A 20,973-nucleotide genomic window follows, 5' to 3' on the forward strand; every position below is an offset into this window, starting at 1 on the left:
TATCTATATTCTATCTATCATCTAGCTATCTCTATCATTTATCTATCTATCTATCATCTAGCTATCTTATCTTATCTATCTTTTATCTATTGATATTCTATCTATCCATCCATCCATCCCTGTCTGTCTGTCTATCTATCATCTATGTCTCTATTATCTACCTACATGTCTACCTATCGATCTATCAATCTTCTATCTATTCTCTATCATCTATCTCTTTTATCTATCTATATTCTATCTATCATCTAGCTATCTCTATCATCTATCTATCTATCACCTATATCTTATCTTATTTTAGCTATCTTTTATCTATCAATATTCTATCTATCCATCTCTGTCTGTCTGTCTGTCTATCATCTATCTATCATCTATCTATCATCTATCTCCAAATCAAATGGCATTGGGCAGGTTATATGAGAGGAAGGTACATTCACAGTCAAACAAAAATCTATCTCAAACAGACAAAATGTGATATTTCTCCTTCTTCCCGTGGCGTAATTGGGTCTCAAGCCAGGAGTAAATCCTCAGGCTTTGCCATCAAGATCTGTACTGAACATCCTCCTTGATTTGTTTTAGCTACTTAATGTATTTTTACATTTTTTGCTACTGTGGGAAGCAAGAAAAGCCATGTTACTTACTGACGTTTCGTTTCAAATGTTACTTCTAAAGAGGCTATTCCACTTTTAAGTGTAAAAGTGTAAACGCACATGCCTAGGGGGAGCACCTCGTGCGACCCCTAGGCGTGTGCGTGCGACCCCTCTGCCCCTCCCCCAGCGTACATGCATGTGCATCTCTCGCATGCACCCTGCCCACCCACTCCCGCGCATGCGTGGCAGAGACCTGAAAATCAGCTGGCCGGTGGGAGGCGCGCTTGCATGTGCGGTGGAGCTGAGCTGGGGCAACAGTTCATGTGCCTGCAGAGAGCGCTCTGTGTGCCATCTGTGGCACGCATGCTATAGGTTCGCCATCACGGTGTTAAGGCCTCCGTTTCCTGCTTGTATTGCTAACTGGCCAAGTATCTTGTCTGCTATATATATGGTACACACACACACACACACACACACACACACACACACACACACAGAGTTTTAAAATGTTCTTAGTTTTAAAATTGTAATATATTGTTTGAATTGTAAGCCACCCAGAGTCATTGACTGAGATGGGCAGCTATAGAAATCCATCAGTTCTTCAAATGAAGAAATAAAACTTGAGCAGACCAGCTGGAACTGGAAAGCAAGGGGGGGGGGCAATGGCGAAATACAGCTTGTTCATATAACACGGGAACAAAAATTATTAAGACTGCATTGAAAATATTAGCAAGGTGATATTAAGCTCCATTTAAACATCCAGGCTAACACTCTGTTTGAATTTCATTTGCAACAGTCATTGGGGATTATTGATTTTTAAAATTGAATTCAGGATGCTATATAATTGTTGGGTTTTAGTTACCATTTAGTCTATATGTCGGAATGAAAATGACCAGGTTTTATTGAGGAAAAGTAAATTAACCACAGGGACTTTAAGGTTTTAATGTTTTTGTGATGTTATCCTTTTGGGTTTATACAGTATTTATAGAACACTGAATCCTAGATCATTCATTATTTTTATATACTTGAAATTGCTCACAATTGCTCCTTCCCTTTTGACTGATTCTCTCTGCCCCATTTACCACAACTCTATTTAAAGAAAAACCTTTGACTCATACATTATGTTTGGCAATTTGCGTTGATACTGTTGCAGTAATTAATTCATTGGTTAGATTTCATTCAGCATGTCATGTACACCCTTTCTATCCATTGAAATAACATAATGTAGCATCTATAAAATGAGAAGCTAGAATCAATCAAATTGCCTGCACTAATGACATTCCTTGGAATTATGGATACAATCTCCGTCTTAAGGAATTCCAGGAATTTTCCAAATATTCCACTGACTGACTGTCTCCTATAGAGTTCCAACCAGTCAGATTACCTGCCAAAGCAATAATTCATTTGTACCATAACCTCAAGATCTACAATTTATATGAGCCACAGTGGCGCAGTGGTTAGAGTGCAGTACTGCAGGCGACTTCTGCTGACTACCAGCTGCCTGCAATTTGGCAGTCCAAATCTCAGAAGGCTCAAGGTTGACTCAGCCTGTCCATCGTTCCGAGGCGGGTAAAATGAGGACCCAGATTGTTGGGGGAAGTCGGCTGAGTCTGTAAACTGCTTAGAGAGGGCTGGAAAACCCTGTAAAGCGGTATATAAGTCTAAGTGCTATTGCTATATCTGGCGGCATTGGCAAAGGACAACTTCACTGGGAAAATTGAAGAGCTCTTACCTATATTGAGAGCAGTTTCTTGCTTGTCCCCTGTTAGTACCCAAATCTTGATCTCTGCTTTTATTAGAGTAGATATTGTTTCCGGGACGCCAGCTTGCAGGCGATCCTCAATGGCTGTTGCACCCAGAAGCAGCAAGTCCTGAAGGAGAACGAAATGGACGATGCTCAAAAGTAGAAATAATGACAGCAAGTTGTGTCTTACTTTGTGTTGTTGTTGTTATTGCTGACAAACCAATGTAGTTGATGGACATATAGGCATAACACAAGCCCTTTCAGAAATCATAAGCAGAGCAGCTTCAAAATGGACAAAGCTACTCCCCTTTCCCCAAAACCTGAAGGATTCATTTCATTTACTGGCCTCCCCAGGCCCCAGTAATATATGGTTAAATCATATATGATTTATAATGAGGCAGATTTGAGACTAACGCAGCTGTGAATAGCAGCAATTGAAGATTGGGGACACCTAAGTCATGGCTCCTATGACACAAGCAAAGTCCAAGCCACAATCCAAGGCTCCTATGACACAAGCAAAGCCCAAGCTGCAATCCAAGGCTCCTATGACACAAGCAAAGCCCAAGCCGCAATCCAAGGCTCCTATGACACAAGCAAAGCCCAAGCTACAATCCAAGGCTCCTACGACACAAGCAAAGCCCAAGCTACAATCCAAGGCTCCTACGACACAAGCAAAGCCCAAGCTACAATTCAAGGCTCCTATGACACAAGCAAAAACCAAGCTACAATCTAAGGCTCCTATGACACAAGCAAAGCCCAAGCTACAATCCAAGGCTCCTACGACACAAGCAAAGCCCAAGCTACAATTCAAGGCTCCTATGACACAAGCAAAAACCAAGCTACAATCTAAGGCTCCTATGACACAAGCAAAGTCCAAGCTACAATCCAAGGCTCCTACGACACAAGCAAAGTCCAAGCTACAATCCAAGGCTCCTATGACACAAGCAAAAACCAAGCTACAATCTAAGGCTCCTATGACACAAGCAAAGTCCAAGCTACAATCCAAGGCTCCTACGACACAAGCAAAGCCCAAGCTACAATCCAAGGCTCCTATGACACAAGCAAAAACCAAGCTACAATCTAAGGCTCCTATGACACAAGCAAAGTCCAAGCTACAATCCAAGGCTCCTATGACACAAGCAAAGCCCAAGCTACAATCCAAGGCTCCTATGACACAAGCAAAAACCAAGCTACAATCCAAGGCTCCTATGACACAAGCAAAAACCAAGCTACAATCTAAGGCTCCTATGACACAAGCAAAAACCAAGCTACAATCTAAGGCTCCTAGGACACAAGCAAAGTCCAAGCTACAATCCAAGGCTCCTACGACACAAGCAAAGTCCAAGCTACAATCCAAGGCTCCTATGACACAAGCAAAGCCCAAGCTACAATCCAAGGCTCCTATGACACAAGCAAAAACCAAGCTACAATCTAAGGCTCCTATGACACAAGCAAAGTCCAAGCTACAATCCAAGGCTCCTATGACACAAGCAAAGTCCAAGGCATAATCCAAAGCTCCTATGACACAAGCAAAGTCCAAGCCACAATCCAAGGCTCCTATGACACAAGCTACAGTGGGGCAAAAAAGTATTTAGTCAGCCACCAATTGTGCAAGTTCTCCCACTTAAAAAGATGAGAGAGGCCTGTAATTGGCATCATAGGTAGACCTCAACTATGAGAGACAAAATGTAAAAAAAAAACAATCAATCACATTGGCTGATTTGGAAAGAATTTATTTGCAAATTATGGTGGAAAATAAGTATTTGGTCAATATCAAAAGTTCATCTCAATACTTTGTTATATATCCTTTGTTGGCAATGACAGAGGTCAAATGTTTCCTGTAAGTCTTCACAAGGTTGGCACACACTGTTGCTGGTATGTTGGCCCATTCCTCCATGCAGATGTCCTCTAGAGCAGTGATGTTTTGGGGCTGTCACTGGGCAACATGGACTTCCAACTCCGTCCATAGGTTTTCTATGGGGTTGAGATCTGAATACTGGCTAGGCCACTCCAGGACCTTGAAATGCTTCTTACAAAGCCACTCCTTCGTTGCCCGGGCAGTATGTTTGGGATCATTGTCATGTTGAAAGACCCAGCCATGTTTCATCTTCAATGCTCTTGCTGATGGAAGGAGGTTTGCACTCAAAATCTCATGATACATGGCTCCATTCATTCTGTCCTGTACACGGATCAGTCGTCCTGGTCCCTTTGCAGAGAAATAGCCCCAAAGTATGATGTTGCCACCTCCATGCTTCACAGTAGGCATGGTGTTCTTTGGATGCAACTCAGCATTCTCTCTCCTCCAAACACGACGAGTTGTGTTTCTACTAAACAATTCTATTTTGGTTTCATCTGACCATATGACATTCTCCCAATCCTCTTCTGGATCATCCAAATGCTCTCTAGCAAACTTCAGACAGGCCTGGACATGTACTGGCTTAAGCAAGGGGACACGTCTGGCACTGCAGGATCTGAGTCCCTGGTGACATAGTGTGTTACTGATGGTAGCCTTTGTAACGTTGGTCCCAGCTCTCTGCAGGTCATTCACTAGGTCCCCCCGTGTGGTCCTGGGATTTTTGCTCACCATTCTTGTGATCATTTTGACCCCATGGGGTGAGATCTTGCGTGGAGCCCCAGATCGAGGGAGATTATCAGTGGTCTTGTATGTCTTCCATTTTCTAATTATTGCTCCCACAGTTGATTTGTTCACACCAAGCTGCTTGCCTATTGCAGATTCAGTCTTCCCAGCCTGGTGCAGGTCTACAATTTTGTTTCTGGTGTCCTTCGACAGCTCTTTAGTCTTCACCATAGTGGAGTTTGGAGTGTGCCTGTTTGAGGTCGTGGACAGGTGTCTTTTATACTGATAACAAGTTCAAACAGGTGCCATTGATACAGGTAATGAGTACAGGACAGAGGAGCCTCTTAAAGAAGAAGGTACAGGTCTGTGAGAGCCAGAAATATTGCTTTTTTGTAGGTGACCAAATACTTATTTTCCACCATAATTTGCAAATAAATTCTTTCCAAATCAGCCAATGTGATTGATTGGGGTTTTTTTAACATTTTGTCTCTCATAGTTGAGGTCTACCTATGATGCCAATTACAGGTCTCTCTCGTCTTTTTAAGTGGGAGAACTTGCACAATTGGTGGCTGACTAAATACTTTTTTGCCCCACTGTAAGTATGCAGTATCTAGCAACTGATTTATTAAATGGATAATAGCAGTGGTGAAATTCAAAAATTTTCCCTACTGGTTCTGTGGACATGGCTTGGTGGGCGTGGCTAGGAGGTCATGTGACCAGGTGGGCGTGGCTGCACAACTGAAAGGCGTGACTGCACAATCGTCAGACCTTTTTTTTTTTTACTTTTTAAAGCATTTTTTTTACTACTGTTTCAGGCGAACAGTAGCATTTTTTACTACTGGTTAGGGCGAACTGACCCGAACCGGTAGCATTTCACCCCTGGATAATAGTCAAGTGGCTCCTAACAAACAGCATTTTGGAGATACTCTTTCTCCAAGCAAATATAGTAACAGCTGTGTAAAACCTGGATTGGAATAGTACCCCATTTTTAACTCTTTCTCTCCCGGGCATAATTGTGCAACATCTGAATAAAGAAGGGAGTGCAAATTAAAAGAAGCAAATTTATGTTTATTAACCTTCTCAATTATCTCATAACACTCTTCCAACTTTTGAGTTCTGTCCTTCAAATTCATGCTGGCTTCATTATATACGTCCAGCCACTCCTGGTAAGAGTTTTCTGATAAGTCTGCATATGCGATGCACAAAGTCCTCAAACCTACAAAAGGAAATACAGACGTTCAACCCAAACATCTAGAGAGGTTAGGAATTAAACTTTAGGCAGAAAAACAATTATTGAGTAAATGAACAAACTTTATGTACCTGAAAACCCCAAACTGCCTTCCCACACAGAAGTCCTTGTTTAACAATCACCATTGGGGCTGACAATTCCGTTGTTAAGTTTCACTAAGTGAAACCACAATGGTGCTTATGACCTTACTTTGACTTTGCTTTACCAACACGCTAAAGCAGGAGTGTCAAACTTGATTTCCCTGAAGGCCGCATCAGGGTTGTGTGTGACCTCGGGGGTCTAGATGGGTATGGCCAGGGTGGGCGTGGCCAGCTCGACCTCACTTGTGTCAGGGGTGCCTATGGTGGCCCAAGTGCTCTGCCAGCAAAAACAGAGCTCAGTTTTCGCTGGCAAAAGCACTGCGGGCAGGTCTTTTGCTATTTCCAGGGTGGCCCTGTGGATCAGATCTAAGTACCCCGTGGGCCGGATCAGCCCATGGGCTTTGAGTTTGACACCCCTGTGCTAAGGTTGTAAACACAAGGGCGGGATGCTTTCTTCATCTCCTGTGTCTGTAAATGGTCAATAACCAGGCAGATGCCAAATAAGGAAAAGAAAGAAGAAAGAACATACAAAGCAGATTTGGGCACAGCATAATATTTGACACTGCATAATGCAGTTTTGTTTTTTGAAATGTGAATGCCACAGTTGTTAAGCAACCCCACTGTTCACTATGGGCTGTTTTGTGAAATAAATGCTTAAAAAACTGGAAATTAATGCTGGTTTCTGGCAAAACCGTTACAAATTGTGGTCATGTGACTGTGGGTCACTGCAAATAGCCATAAATGTGGTTTGATTGCCAAGCAGTCAAAATGAGGCCACATGGCCATGGGGGAGGCAGCAGCCATTGGAACTTCAAAACTGGGTTCTAAGTACTGCAGGCTACTTCAGCTGACTGCTAGCTGCAGTTCGGCAGTTCAAATCTCACCGGATCAAGGTTGACTAAGCCTTCCATCCTTCCAAGGTGGGTAAAATGAGGACCCCGATTGTCGGGGGCAAGATGCTGACTCTGTAAACCACTTAGAGAGGGCTGGAAAGCACTATGAAGTGGTATGTTAAGTCTAATTGCTGTTGCTTTTGTAAAAGAAAACTGTAAGACAGCGTATCCTGGTGTGAGATAAATATATACAGTAGTTTCGCTTACTAGTAGTGTTAACCCTCAATTTTTTAAAATCATCCCATGCTATTTGCCTTGATTTCAAAGTAAATGACTTAGCCACAATAATCTGGAGAACAGCTCCTTCCTTTTGGAATATGGACAACATGATTTTTACCAGGGCCACAGTCTGTCTTCACCGACATTAGTGTAATTTATTTGTCTTCTATTGCCCATTGAGTATTAAAAAATGGGGAAAGTTGCCATATTAAACAGAAAGGCGATATTATGAGCGTGTAAGTGTTCCTAAAACAAAGAAAAATAAAATTTTCAGGCGCAAGGAGAGACAAGGATCTTCCTGGGGTGCAGTGCCATTAAACATTTACTATATAAGAGAGCACTCAGATCAATAAGAGATTGATATAAAAGATTGATACCACATAACAAAACTCATTGACTCTTAAAGAAAGCCAGGAAAAACATGGGCTGCATTGATGTAGTTTGCTCTAAAAAAAAGTGTTTAAACATTTATAAAATGAGTATTACACGGACCATTTCTTCATCCATCAGCCTCATTATCAATTTCAGCCTTTCTGGCCTCCAAAGTTTATGAGAGTTAACATCTGTGGAGACTTAATGGCTTGAGACATATCATGTCTATTGCATTGCTTCCCTCCAATAATTTTTTCTTTTTCACATTTTAAATAAAGTCTCAGTCCAGACAAAGTCCATCTTCAATAAGGTTTATTTCACCGCCGGCTTGAATAATATATGTAGGAATGAGCTAAGCTGCATTTCAAAATATCTTTTGCCTAGAGGCGAACACTAGTTTTTAAAGGGCTGCAAATGTAATGAGTAAACTATAACTTTCTTCAACATTTTGTTTCTTTTGTCTCCCTATTATATTTTTCTGTCACACTAATTTTGCAACTTTATGAAATCTGGAGTAGCAAAGACAATAGATGAATTCAAGGCTTATGATTGTAAGGATGGAAAGCAGGCTTGGTCACTTTGTCTCTATGCATTTCTTGCTTTTGCATTTTCTGAATCAATATGCCAACTGATGCACAAATATTTTGATATTTGCAATTTGAAGAATGTTAAGATATAGTTCTCTGGTTAAATATGGACATATCAGGAAAAGGGTCATATCAATATATGTACTTTGTGAATATAAAATGAACTTCATATTTATATAAACCAGATTAAAATACGTAAATGTGTATAATATTAGGAAAATTGCACACAAAAGTATGTGTAGTGGGAAAACCAGCATAGGTAAAAGGTAAAGGTTCCCCTCACAGATATGTGCTAGTTGTTCCCGACTCTAGGGGCGGTGCTCATCTCCATTTCAAAGCCGAAGAGCCAGCGCTGTCCGAAGACGTCTCTGTGGTCATGTGACCGATATGATTAAATGCCAAAGGGGCACGGAATGCTGTTATCTTCCCACCAAAGGTGGTCCCTATTTTTCTACTTGCATTTTTACATACTTTCTAACTGCTAGGTTGGCAGAAGCTGGGACAAGTAACGGGAGCTCACTCCGTTACACAGCACTAGGGATTCAAACCGCTGAAACGCTGACTTTCTGATTGACAAGCTCAGCATTTTAAGCCACTGAACCGGCATAGAAATATATATATAAATTTAGGGTACGTGTTTAATATGTCAAACTGATTCAAAAGCTGAATGAATGAATGAATGAAAGAAAGATGGAGAAAGCTAAGTTTGATAAATTTATGTTTTCTAATAAGGATATCTCAGTTACATCTTAGAAAAGTAGGACTGGATAAGATATGCTTATTTTTAACTCTGACATTTCCCAAACTTTCCCATTTCATATTTTCTGAAATAGAATTTGTTTCGCTACAGAACATCCCACATTGATACTTGAGAAGAGCAATAATAAATCAATAAGCAAATACTTAAGAGTGCTATAAATAAATAAATAATAAATAAACAAAGTATTTACCTTCTGTGGCAAAATATTCAAGATGACATAGAGTTTGCTCCATGTACTTTGAGTCTTCGGATAACCTTTCAAAAATGACATTATCCTGTCAACAAAAAAATAAATAAATAATTGCCCTAATGATGCTTGCATTTCTTTTTTTAGACTTATATTCCATCCATCTATAAGGGATAAAATTAATAAGGCACAAACCAATAATATCCAATGTAACACAATATTTGCCTAAATATGGTTTAAATGTCTCTAATGCTTAAGATCAGGAAAAGAACAACCAAGAATCTATTAACTCAAAGTATAGGGGAAAAAAGGCCTAAGATTTAAAATTTGAGCTGACATATAAGATTTGAGGCTTCTGTTGTGAAATAGCTATGACTTTTTTTTTTCTTATATGTAACAAAGCAACTTATCTAGCCATGTTGTGGCTGTGAAGTTTCTTCTCTGGGTACTAACTAGCTGCAAAGTTGAGTTTCTGTAGAGTCACAATTTACCACCAATGAAAAGTCTGACATTATCCATGATAGCAAAGGTGGTTCGGATTTTTAAAATGTCAAACGATGTGAAAATTGTTCTTCATTATAAGGAAGTAGTAGCTCTTATGGATAATGATAAACTATGAATACATTGTCCAATCTGTAGGAATGGAGATATAATATGACTTATGACCACAACGGACTCCAAAATTTCTTTTCTTAAATGAACATTTGTTGAGTTTTGCTCCATTTTACGAGCTTTATTGCCACAGTTCTTAAGTGAATCACTGCAGGTGTTAATTTAATAACACAACTGTTTTTTTAAGAATAGTTTTTATTGAACATTTTTACCTTTAAAAAACAGAAAAGAGAGAGAGAGAGAGAGAGAGAGAGAGAGAGAGAGGGAGGGAGAGGGAGAGAGAGAGAGAACAAGACAAACATAACAATATAAAATAGTTATACAGCCTTCTGTAGCAGCATTAATGTTTAGCCTTTGTAATTCTCCATTCTCTATTGCCTTCTTATCGATTTTAACTTCTGCAATAGTGTAATAACAGTTGTACTAACACTGGAGTCTAGAGTACAAAGGAGTCCAAAATGTCTGTTGTTAAATGAACATTTGTTGAGTTTTGCTCCATTTTACGACCTTTATTGCCACAGTTCTTAAGTGAATCACTGCAGGTGTTAATTTAATAACACAACTGTTTTTTAAGAATAGTTTTTATTGAACATTTTTACCTTTAAAAAACAGAAAAGAGAGAGAGAGAGAGAGAGAGAGAGAGAGAGAGAGAGAGAGAACAAGACAAACATAACAATATAAAATAGTTATACAGCCTTCTGTAGCGGCATTCATGTTTAGCCTTTGTAATTCTCCATTCTCTATTGCCTTCTTATCGATTTTAACTTCTGCAATAGTGTAATAACAGTTGTACTAACACTGGAGTCTAGAGTACAAAGGAGTCCAAAATGTCTGTTGTTAAATGAACATTTGTTGAGTTTTGCTCCATTTTACGACCTTTATTGCCACAGTTCTTAAGTGAATCACTGCAGGTGTTAATTTAATAACACAACTGTTTTTTAAGAATAGTTTTTATTGAACATTTTTACCTTTAAAAAACAGAAAAGAGAGAGAGAGAGAGAGAGAGAGAGAGAGAGAGAGAGAGAGAGAGAGAACAAGACAAACATAACAATATAAAATAGTTATACAGCCTTCTGTAGCGGCATTCATGTTTAGCCTTTGTAATTCTCCATTCTCTATTGCCTTCTTATCGATTTTAACTTCTGCAATAGTGTAATAACAGTTGTACTAACACTGGAGTCTAGAGTACAAAGGAGTCCAAAATGTCTGTTGTTAAATGAGACAATTGTTGAGTTTTGCTACATTTTATGACCTTGCTTGCCACAGTTCTTAAGTGAATCACTGCAGGTGTTAATTTAATAACACAATTGTTAAGTGACTCAGGCTTCCCCGTTGATTTTGCTTGTCAGAAAGTCACGAAAGATGTCACATGACTCTGGGACACTGCAACTGTCACAAATTCAGTTGCTAAGCATTTGAATTTTAATCACGTGACCATGGGGGATGCTGCAATGTTTGTATGTATGAAAAATAGTCGTAAATCACATTTTTCCAGTGTCATTGTAACCTCAAACAGTCACTAAAAGAATGGCTGTAAGTGGAAGATTACTTATACAATGCTTTCCCACTGATAGCACTTAAGCCAGGGCTTCTCAACCTGCGGTCCATGGACCCCTGCAATGTCATCACAGGGGGTCTGCAAAGCCTTCAAGAAACATTATGATTTAAATTACCCAGTTCCTGCAACCGTTCTTCATATGTTTTAGACTCCAGTCCCCTGATCATCTTTGTGCAGAAAAGAGCAACAGAGATGATTAGGGGACTGGAGACTAAAACATATGAAGGACGGTTTCAGGAACTGGGTATGTTTAGCTTAAGAGAAAGAAGGACTAGGGGATACATGATAGCAGTGTTCCAATATCTCAGGGGTTGCCACAAAGAAGAGGGAGTCAATCTATTCTCCAAAGCACCTGAGGGTAGAACAAGAAGCAATGGGTGGAAACTAATCAAGGAGAGAAGCAACTTAGAACTGAGGAGAAAGTTCCTGACAGTGAGAACAATTAATCAGTGGAACAGCTTGCCTCCAGAAGTTGTGAATGCCCCAACACTGGAAGTCTTTAAGAAGATGTTGGATAGCCCTCTGTCTGAAATGGTATAGGGTTTCCTGCCTAGGCAGGGGATTGGACTAGAAGACCTCCAAGATCCCTTCCAACTCTGCTGTTGTATTGTATTGTATTGTAAATCTTGAATTAAGTCTTGGTGGTCCATGGCCACAAAAGGTATTTAAAGAAGGTCCATGGTGGGAAAAAAACCAACGTTGAGAACCATTGACTTAAGTCATTTTTCCCACTTAGTTCATTCCAGATATTTTGATCCTAGCATCCCAAAATTCCACACTATATGGCTACTAAATTTTTCGAGACATAAAGAACACACAATTTTCCATAGCAGTACAAGTAGTATTGTCATTAATATTTTTACATGCCAAAGAATATGGGCTACCACACAATTGCTTTGTGAATAGGCAGGATACTTACAGCTCCTTTGCAATACAAACGCAATTGGCCGTCTGGAGTCCGAACAATTACAGACATTCTCTTTCGATTACTGGGAAGAAGACAAATATTCATTGTAATTTTTAGAAAGTTTTGGAAATGATTATTAAAGTAGCAGTGGAAGATATTTATGGATTAATTTTGCCAGTATTTCATAAACATAAAGTGACAGTAATTTAGTCTGAGATTTGAGTAAGGATTAGTTAATAATGTCACAAAAAAAGCAATAAAGAAGGTTTAGGAATTTCCAAAGTTGTAATAGTCCCAAAGTATCTGTAAAATATGTTGGGGAAGGTTGACCTAGTGACTAGCTTCACTGTGTACCAAACTGTTCTGACCCCACTCTCCACGCCTGTGAATAAACCAGAACACAGGCTTGGCTGTTTGCCACTATTTAATTTGCTGAGATAACAAATCCTTTGGCTGAGGGTCCAGACAACTCACATTCAAAGAAACCACCCAGATAGTCCCAACAAACAGACACGGCTAGAATACATAGACTTTCTTCACTGCTAAATCGAACGGTTGTTTCCTGCAAATGTCCCCTCCCAACGCCTCACCTATAAGCTCTCTTGGGAGGGGCCAATCCACAACCACCTGTGCTGTATCATCTTCTGTGAGTCTGCCTATGGAGTTGCTGCTTCCGTTGCTCAGCCCTTCTCAATCTAGCATCAGGGACAAACTGCCTTTGATCCTCCCCACTGCTCCATGCTTCAGGCGCCTCCTGGTGGCCAATCAGCCCCTCTGGTCTCTGCTCTGAATCTGAACCCTGCACAGGGTCCTCCACATCATCCAGAGCAGACTCAAATGATCCCTCGCTATCCGAGTCCATCAGCAACTCAACCGGATCCTGCTGGGCCACAACACCAAACTATGATTTATTGTGTTAAATAATGGTTTAACCTGTTGTGTAAAGCCAGTCCTTCTGGAAAACCAGACAGAAAACACAACGGATACCAAACTATGATTTAGTTGTTTAATAATGTTTTAGCCTGTTATGTAAAGCTAGTCTTTGAATCAGCCATCCTGGAAAACCAGACAGAAACCAGAAAGGATGAAGTACGTATATTTTATTGCATGGCTAGATTCAGGGATGGGTTGCTATCAGCGTTACTTCCAGTTTTTGAACGAGCACGCTTGTTTCACTCGCACATATGCCAAATGCACACTCCGCATGCACGCACATTTGCACCTAAAAAGGTCTGCGCATGCGCACAACATTAAAGAAGGGAACAAAATAGATTTTTGCAATGAAGATTGTTCTGTGCATGCAGAACGATTTTCTTGAAGAAAGAAAATAACAACTGAAAACTATATCAAAATATCTCTATTTTTGTACAGGTAAAACTGTATCAAGAATGAGTTGAGATTCAGAAAGAAGGAAAAGCCATATTTTAGGATTATTATTGTGCAAACTATGTGATGTGTCAACCACATTTATCACACCATTAACATTTTGGTACATAAAAAAGGAGCTCCTATAATCTTCAAGAGGTATTGTCATTTCAACTCAGTTATATGCCATATTTTCAGCAGCTGCCCTGACGCAGTCTTTTTTACCATGTTATTCTTTTTGTGGACAACACCATTTACTTCAAAATCATGTAACTCAAGTTGCCATGCAGCTAAGTCAGATTTGACAGCGATGAACTATGAGGCTAAATTGTCAGATGTTTACGGTTTATTGGATATTTCTGCCCTTCTCCCCAAGATTGATAGAGTGAAAAGTGAAAGAGGAATATTTTCAAAGGTTTCTGATACTGCCTCAATTACATTATCAACCCTTTCCCAGTTATCTATCCCCTTTTTCTTTCCCCTCTTTTGAGAAAGAAAGAAGGGGAAAGATTAGTCATGGGATTTCCAACCTGAAATGTAGGTCAATATTTAGATTTTACCCAAACTGGCATGAGGAACAGAACAAGATTTTGCCTTGTATGGAACATCTGTCTCTAATTGCTGTAAAAATCAGAATTACTAAGAAACATCAGGAATAGCCTAGAACCATATTTCAAGCAACTGTATTTATCATTTATATCTACTCTTAAAAAGTAAGTAATATTGGAAGACGGGAGAGAGAAAATTGTTTCTGTGCTATTAATTTGTTCTGAAATTCTCCAAGTGAGGTTCAGTAAGACTGACAGACCAGTTATTTGCAGTAAGAAAATACCATATATACTTGCCTATAAGCCAAACCTCAATTTTTTAACCGAAATACCAGGAAAAACAAGTCACCTGCGGATAAAACAACCTGCACTTTTCATGATATTTTGGTTTAAAAAATTGACGGCTCGGTTATCCACCGAAGGGTTTATATGCAAGTATTATTTGTTTGTTTATACCTGATGTGTTGTGGCCCAGGAGGAGCCGTTGCCGCTGCCACCAGACTCCGAGAGTGAGGGTCCCTATGAGTTGGCTCAGGAGGATGTGGAGGACCCTGGACAGGGTTCCGACTCTGAGCAGGGATCGGAGAGTCTGGTCGGCCACCAGGAGGCGCCTGAGGCATGGAGCAGCGGTGAGAGCCAGAGGAGGGGGGCTCCTGATGTCATGCCTTGGAGCAATGGGGAGGAGTCACGAGACAGTGAGTCAGAGATTAACAGGGAGTTCCTGGACGCTCGTTATCGCCGCGCCCATAGACACAAGGAGCGTGGGCATAGTTATCGGCGGTAAGGGCTCTCAGCTGTTGATCAGGAGACTCCTCTTCAGGCTATAAAAGGGTTGACTGTGGATACGCCCTTTGCAGCAGTCAACAAAGGACTCCTGCAAGAAGTCTTGGTCTTGAAACATAGCAAGCTGGATAGCTGCTTTCGTGTCTTGTCATTGTGAGCTTTGTCGTGGTGGTTTACTGCCACGGAACTTTCTGTCTGTTTGTAAAATAAACCCTGCTCATTTGTATTGTTCCGGAGCGTGTTCTGTGTGGGCGAAGGAGGAAGGGGGGGGTCAGAACACTGATATATGTGTATTATAGTTTTTTAAAGTATTGTTCTGTACACTCGCAGATAGGTCAATCTGCAGATAAGACATCGTTAGGAAACTTGACATATTACTTCTTTAAGTTCTCAGTTCTGCTTAAGGTAAAGGTTCCCCTCGCACATATGTGCTAGTCGTTCCCGACTCTAGGGGGCGGTGCTCATCTCCGTTTCAAAGCCAAAGAGCCAGCGCTGTCCAAAGATGTCTCTGTGGTCATGTGGCCGGCATGACTAAATGCTGAAGGCGCACGGAACACTGTTACTTTCTCCCCAAAGGTGGTTCCTATTTTTCTACTTGCGTTTTACATGCTTTTGAACTGCTAGGTTGGCAGAAGCTGGGATAAGTAACGGGAGCTCACTCCATTACACGGCACTAGGGATTCAAACCGCCTAACTGCCGACCTTTCTGATCAACAAGCTCAGCGCCTTAGCCACTGAGCCACTGCGTTCCTCACAGTTCTGCCTATGAAAGGTAAATATTCCATTAACGGAGGTCAACTAGGATCCAGCCCACTGAAAACTCTCCAAGTCAGATGCAGCCCTTATATTGCAGCCATCAAAGATTTCAAAGCAGACAATTTCGATGAAATATAAACTCAACAAATGAAATGAAACAAAGAAAATTTCTTTTAATTTCAGGACATGTCTAACTTTTTCCCTCCTTTTACTTCTTGCAATTGCCATTAAAACCAATTACCTTGAAAATTCCAATACGTTAAGGATCTCAAATGTTTCTTCTTTTCCTAGCTGGGATGATAACAGAATAAGACACAATTTAGTAAAAGAAAAACCAAAAATACACAAAGAACTGGAAGGAAAGCATTGTTTTTGAATATCCATATTAAAAATATATGTGTGAAAATAGCTCCCTCTGCTGGGCACAACCATGTACTTATATTACTAAGATCATGCCAAAAGGAATATTTTCTGTAACTCAACATATCGCCATTCCAGAATTAAGAATGCTATATTGAAAATTCCTTAAACTTTCTTAAAAGTTTTGTTCCTCCATTAAGATAGTTATAGGGTTATAGGGTTTCCTGCCTAGGCAGGGGGTTGGACTAGAAGACCTCCAAGGTCCCTTCCAACTCTACTATTGTATTGTATTATAATTGTCTATCTTTTTCTCAATGCATCTAAACACTTCTTCCACTTTTCTCTTAGGTTATGTTTTTGAGCTGTTTTTATTGTCAACTAGCTGATAACTTGCGATGCTGGGGTATTTATTTATAGGGGGGAAATGTCTGGATGAAACATAATTTCTTAATGTTGGCTTTTCCCCCTTATCAGAGGGAGCCCCCTTGTGGAGTACCATGAAGCCATTACCATGGCAATTCCTCTGTGCTGTATAGTAGAAACCATTTTAAGGAACAACAGGTTGTATCTTAACAGAACATCCCCCTCCCCGAGGGGTGTTAGGGGTGTCTTACCCCCACAGTATTTTTTTTCCAGACTGTAAGTCATCTGTGTACCAAGTTTGGTTGAAATTGCTCGAGGCGTTCCAGAATTATGCTAACACAGAACCTCAGAACCTGAGAGGCTATTATTGGAGAGGCTATAATACAATCCAAGACAGGATATCCATCTATGCACTTGGCCATTTCAAAATTAATTAATATGACATTTGAAAGAAATGCTCAAGAAACATGGGCATAAATGATTCAAGTGCAGACTTTTAGCTGAGCTTGCCAGAAGCACAATTTGGTAAGATTTCATTATTGCAACATCTCACCCTACAACTGGCAGGGTTAAAAAGAGTTTCCCGTTCTGATGAAGATTAGAATTGCTTTGCCAATGAACCATTTAGATCAGTGGCAAACCTAAACTCTGGCAAATTTAGGATGTGTAGATTTCAACTCCCAGAATTGCCACTGAGGTCCCCAGCCAGCTGAGGGATTCTGGCAATTGACGTCCACACATTTTAAAGTTGCCACGGTTTGAGAAACACTGAAATAGATGGATCTTCTCCAGGATATTTTGCTCTCTCTCGCCTTATTTCTCTGCAATATTTCCAGGACAGTCTTGTAGAAGAATTTGGGAATGATCTCACAATCCTTCCTTCTCACACACTCTTACCGCATCAATGATGACAGAGCGTGGTGTCCTCCCAGTGAAAACATAGCCAAGTTTTTTTGCTCCTTTGACTAAAGCGCTTTCATCTGAAGAAGAGAAAGTGTTTGCCATTACAGGAATAAAGTTGCATTCTTAAAAAAATAAGCAATAAAAAGACATTGCAGAGGTGCCTTTATGAAAACATCCTCCAATTCCCCAAACAGAAGAATTGTTGGTAGCGCAGTGGTTAGAGTGCAGTACTGCAGGCTACTTCTGCTGACTGCCAGCTGCCTGCAATTTGGCAGTTCAAATCTCACCAGGCTCAAGGTTGACTCGGCCTTCCATCCTTCCGAGGTGAGTAAAATAAGGACTCAGATTGTTGGGGGCAAGGGGCTGACTCTGTAAACCGCTTAGAGAGGGCTGTAAAAGCACTGTGAAGCAGTATAGAAGTCTACGTGCTACTGCTATTGCTAAACCTCTCAGGAGCCCACTCAAATCAGAGATATTTCAACAAAACATGAGTTCATTATCGTCATCACGCCTACCGTGTTTCCCCGAAATTACGACATGTCCTGATAATAAGGCCATGCCATATTTTTCCTGTGGGCAAAAATATACGGCCTCCCCCCAAAATAAGGCCCCTGGAAAAAAAAACCTCCAGCCAGGCAGAGCGCCACTCACCAACCTAATGATATCCCGAAGACGCAAAGCCTCAGGAGCCGGGGGGGGCAAAGGTGCTCACATTGCTTGACGCCTTGGGATACCGTTAGGTTGGTGGGTGGCGCTGTGCCCAGCTGAAGTGGGGGGTTGCCAGGAAGCTGCTCTCATGAGCAGCCGCCCGGCAACGCCCCTTTCCAGTCAGGCAGAGCACCACTCACTGACCCAGTAATATCCCAAAGGCGCTAAGCTGTGTGGCGCTCTGCCTGGCTGGAAAGAGAGGTTGCGCGAGCACTTGTTCTGCCTCCAGCTTGCGTGCCTCCCTGCCTCACCATGCCCAACTCTCCCTGCAGGGCTGGGCTAGGGCGTCGCCACAGCCCCGCTGCCACCGCCACCATGCTCCAAGCATAACTGGTTTCCAAACTCCGGAGATCTGCTGCCGAGTCTTCCCGCAGCTACCCACAACCATAGAGCTTAGTCCCAAAGCGGCTGCTGCCAGAAGACTCGGCAGCAGATCTCCGGAGTTGGGAAGCCAGTTATGCTCTGAGCATGGCAACAGCGGTGGCGGTGCCACGGCTGCGGCCTGGCCCAGCCCTGCAGGGAGAGTTGGGCATGGTAAGGCAGGGAGTCATGTGAGCTGGAGGCAGAACAAGTGCTTGCGCAACTTTCCCTGGAGTGGGGAGGGAATGGGGATTTTGCAGTAACCTTCCCCTGCCACACCTATCAAGCCACGCCCACAGAACTGGTAGTAAAAAAAATTTGAATCCCACCACTGATGGGTAGTCCTTAAATTTTTCATCCAGTGACAGGAGACTTGAAAAATCTTCAGGAAATCGCAATCAGGATGTTTCCAGGCAGAGGATACAGCACTGACACAACCTAAGGCTCAGACAATGAGCCCCAGAAGAGCCTCCACCTTCACAGTTTTGCAAAAATCTGAGATTGCAAAAATCAAACTAGGTAATATTTAGTTAAGTCCTTAGTTTCAAAAATGCTGGAAACACTCCCAGAGATACAGGTAGTTCTCGAGTTACGACCACCATTGAGCCGACAATGTATGGTGCTACGTGAAACAGTCATTAAGTGAGTTTTCTCCATTTTATGACCCCTCTGTGCCACAGTTGTTCAGTGAATCACTGCAGTGGTTAAGTTCGTAACACAGTTGTTCAGTGAATCACTGCAGTGGTTAAGTTCGTAACACAGTTGTTCAGTGAATCACTGCAGTGGTTAAGTTCGTAACACAGTTGTTCAGTGAATCACTGCAGTGGTTAAGTTAGTAACACAGTTGTTCAGTGAATCTGGCTTCCCCATTGACTTTGCTGGTCAGAAGGTTGCGAAAGAGGAATCACGTGACTCCGGGATCCTGCAACCGTCATAAATATGAAGCACTTGCGAAGCATCTGAATTTTGATCATGTGACCATGGGAATGCTGCAATGGTCGTAAGTGTGAAAAAGAGTCTTAAATCACTTTCTCCAGTGCCATTTAGTCTACTTGATTTATTTATTTCTAAAAACATTTCTGTACTGCTCCAATCATCACTCTTAGCAACTTTGAGCAAAATAGACCATACATTAAAATGGTTCCAAACCATCAAATAAAAAAGGAATTCTTTCAACATTGATTATATATTGTAGAGTTCTGGCAGTGACGTCAGAAGTTCTCTGCTTGTTTGCCGGCAACAGCCAAGCCGCGTCTGATTGGATAAGACGCGGCTTGGCTAAATGCGGGCAATCCCTGCTTTCTGATTGGCCTCCTTGCTTGACAGCTCCATATAAATAGCTGTCAAGCAGGGACAGCTCCCGCTTCTCTCCTGTATTACGCTTGTCACAAGTCTGTTGAATTAAAGCCTTTGAATTCTCCTCACGGCGTCTGTCTACTTCCTCGCCTATATAACATATATAATCCTAATGTCATATTACTTTAGAATGCTGTAGAGGTCATATTGGGACAAAGGTAAATCTAAAAAGAAGAGAAAAACTAAGGGGACCTTTCTCAGCCAATTCCAAACAGAATGCAAAACAAAATCTACCTCTTTCAAGCAAAGGTGAAATCTCTGAATCAAAGAAAAATGACTGTGGTTTCTTTTAGTGGGGTAGAGGACCAAGTTCAATTGAAGGACTCACTTAGAGCTCTGCATTTCTCAGTCCTATTTTTCATTGCCCTTGTCTTGCCTCCTGTGCAATCCTCATGTTGCCCACAGAAGCAAGCATAGGCCTGAAACTTCAGCTATAAAGAATATCTGGTTATTCTCTATCCGCATTGACCACAATGTTCTTATTCCTAATATTAGACTGCAGGAAGCTCCTGATCTTCACTCTAATAACACTAGTCTAGATCATAACTCTTGGCAACTTTAAGACTTGTGGATGTCAACTCCCAGAACTCCCCAGGCTGGCTGGGGAATTTTGAGAATTGAAATCCACAAATTTTAAAGTGGCCAAGGTTGGATACTGCTCCTCTAGATCAAGGCTCTCCAACTTTAGCAATATTAAGACTCGTGGACTCCAACAGCCTGCCAGCTGAAGAATTCTGGGAGTTGAAGTCCATGAGTCTTAACGTTGCCAAGGTTGGAGATCCCTGCTCTAGATGGTATGTGTATGAATGTGGGTACAGCAGTGGTGGGTTACCACCGGTACACCCCAGTACGGGCGTACCGGTGCCTGCCGGGAGCACCAGGTACTGTTCCAGTACGATGCTCCAGAGGGCCTGCCTGCCCATGCTCCTTAGCGGTATTTGAGCTCTTCGGCACTTCCGCACACAGAGTGTACTGCGCCTGCGCAATGCCCTACCACGAAGCAGGAACATCACAGAGGCATCACAGGAGGCAAGGACACATGCGCGCGCTGCACGCATTCATATGGAGGACGCCGGGATTCAGAACCCACCACTGGGGTACTGTAAATATAAATTCAACCCAATCTGTCTTGTGTCCT

General features: G+C 41.5%; 1 protein-coding gene across 1 annotated transcript in view; it reads right to left on the reverse strand.

Annotated features, from left to right (window-relative positions):
• The window catches only part of ATP8A2 (ATPase phospholipid transporting 8A2), a 517,851-nt gene that overhangs the window by 425,443 nt on the left and 71,435 nt on the right, over positions 1 to 20,973 (reverse strand). Inside the window, exons 17-22 of the mRNA XM_081952690.1 lie at positions 17,406 to 17,488; positions 16,027 to 16,076; positions 12,346 to 12,415; positions 9,260 to 9,344; positions 5,986 to 6,125; positions 2,320 to 2,458 (exon numbers count right to left, since the gene is read on the reverse strand). Coding sequence (XP_081808816.1) covers positions 2,320 to 2,458; positions 5,986 to 6,125; positions 9,260 to 9,344; positions 12,346 to 12,415; positions 16,027 to 16,076; positions 17,406 to 17,488 — 567 coding nt within the window. The remainder of the gene's footprint in view (positions 1 to 2,319; positions 2,459 to 5,985; positions 6,126 to 9,259; positions 9,345 to 12,345; positions 12,416 to 16,026; positions 16,077 to 17,405; positions 17,489 to 20,973) is intronic.

This window comes from Natrix helvetica (assembly GCF_964273705.1).
Source record: "Natrix helvetica genome assembly, chromosome: 4".
Lineage (NCBI taxonomy): Eukaryota > Metazoa > Chordata > Lepidosauria > Squamata > Natricidae > Natrix > Natrix helvetica.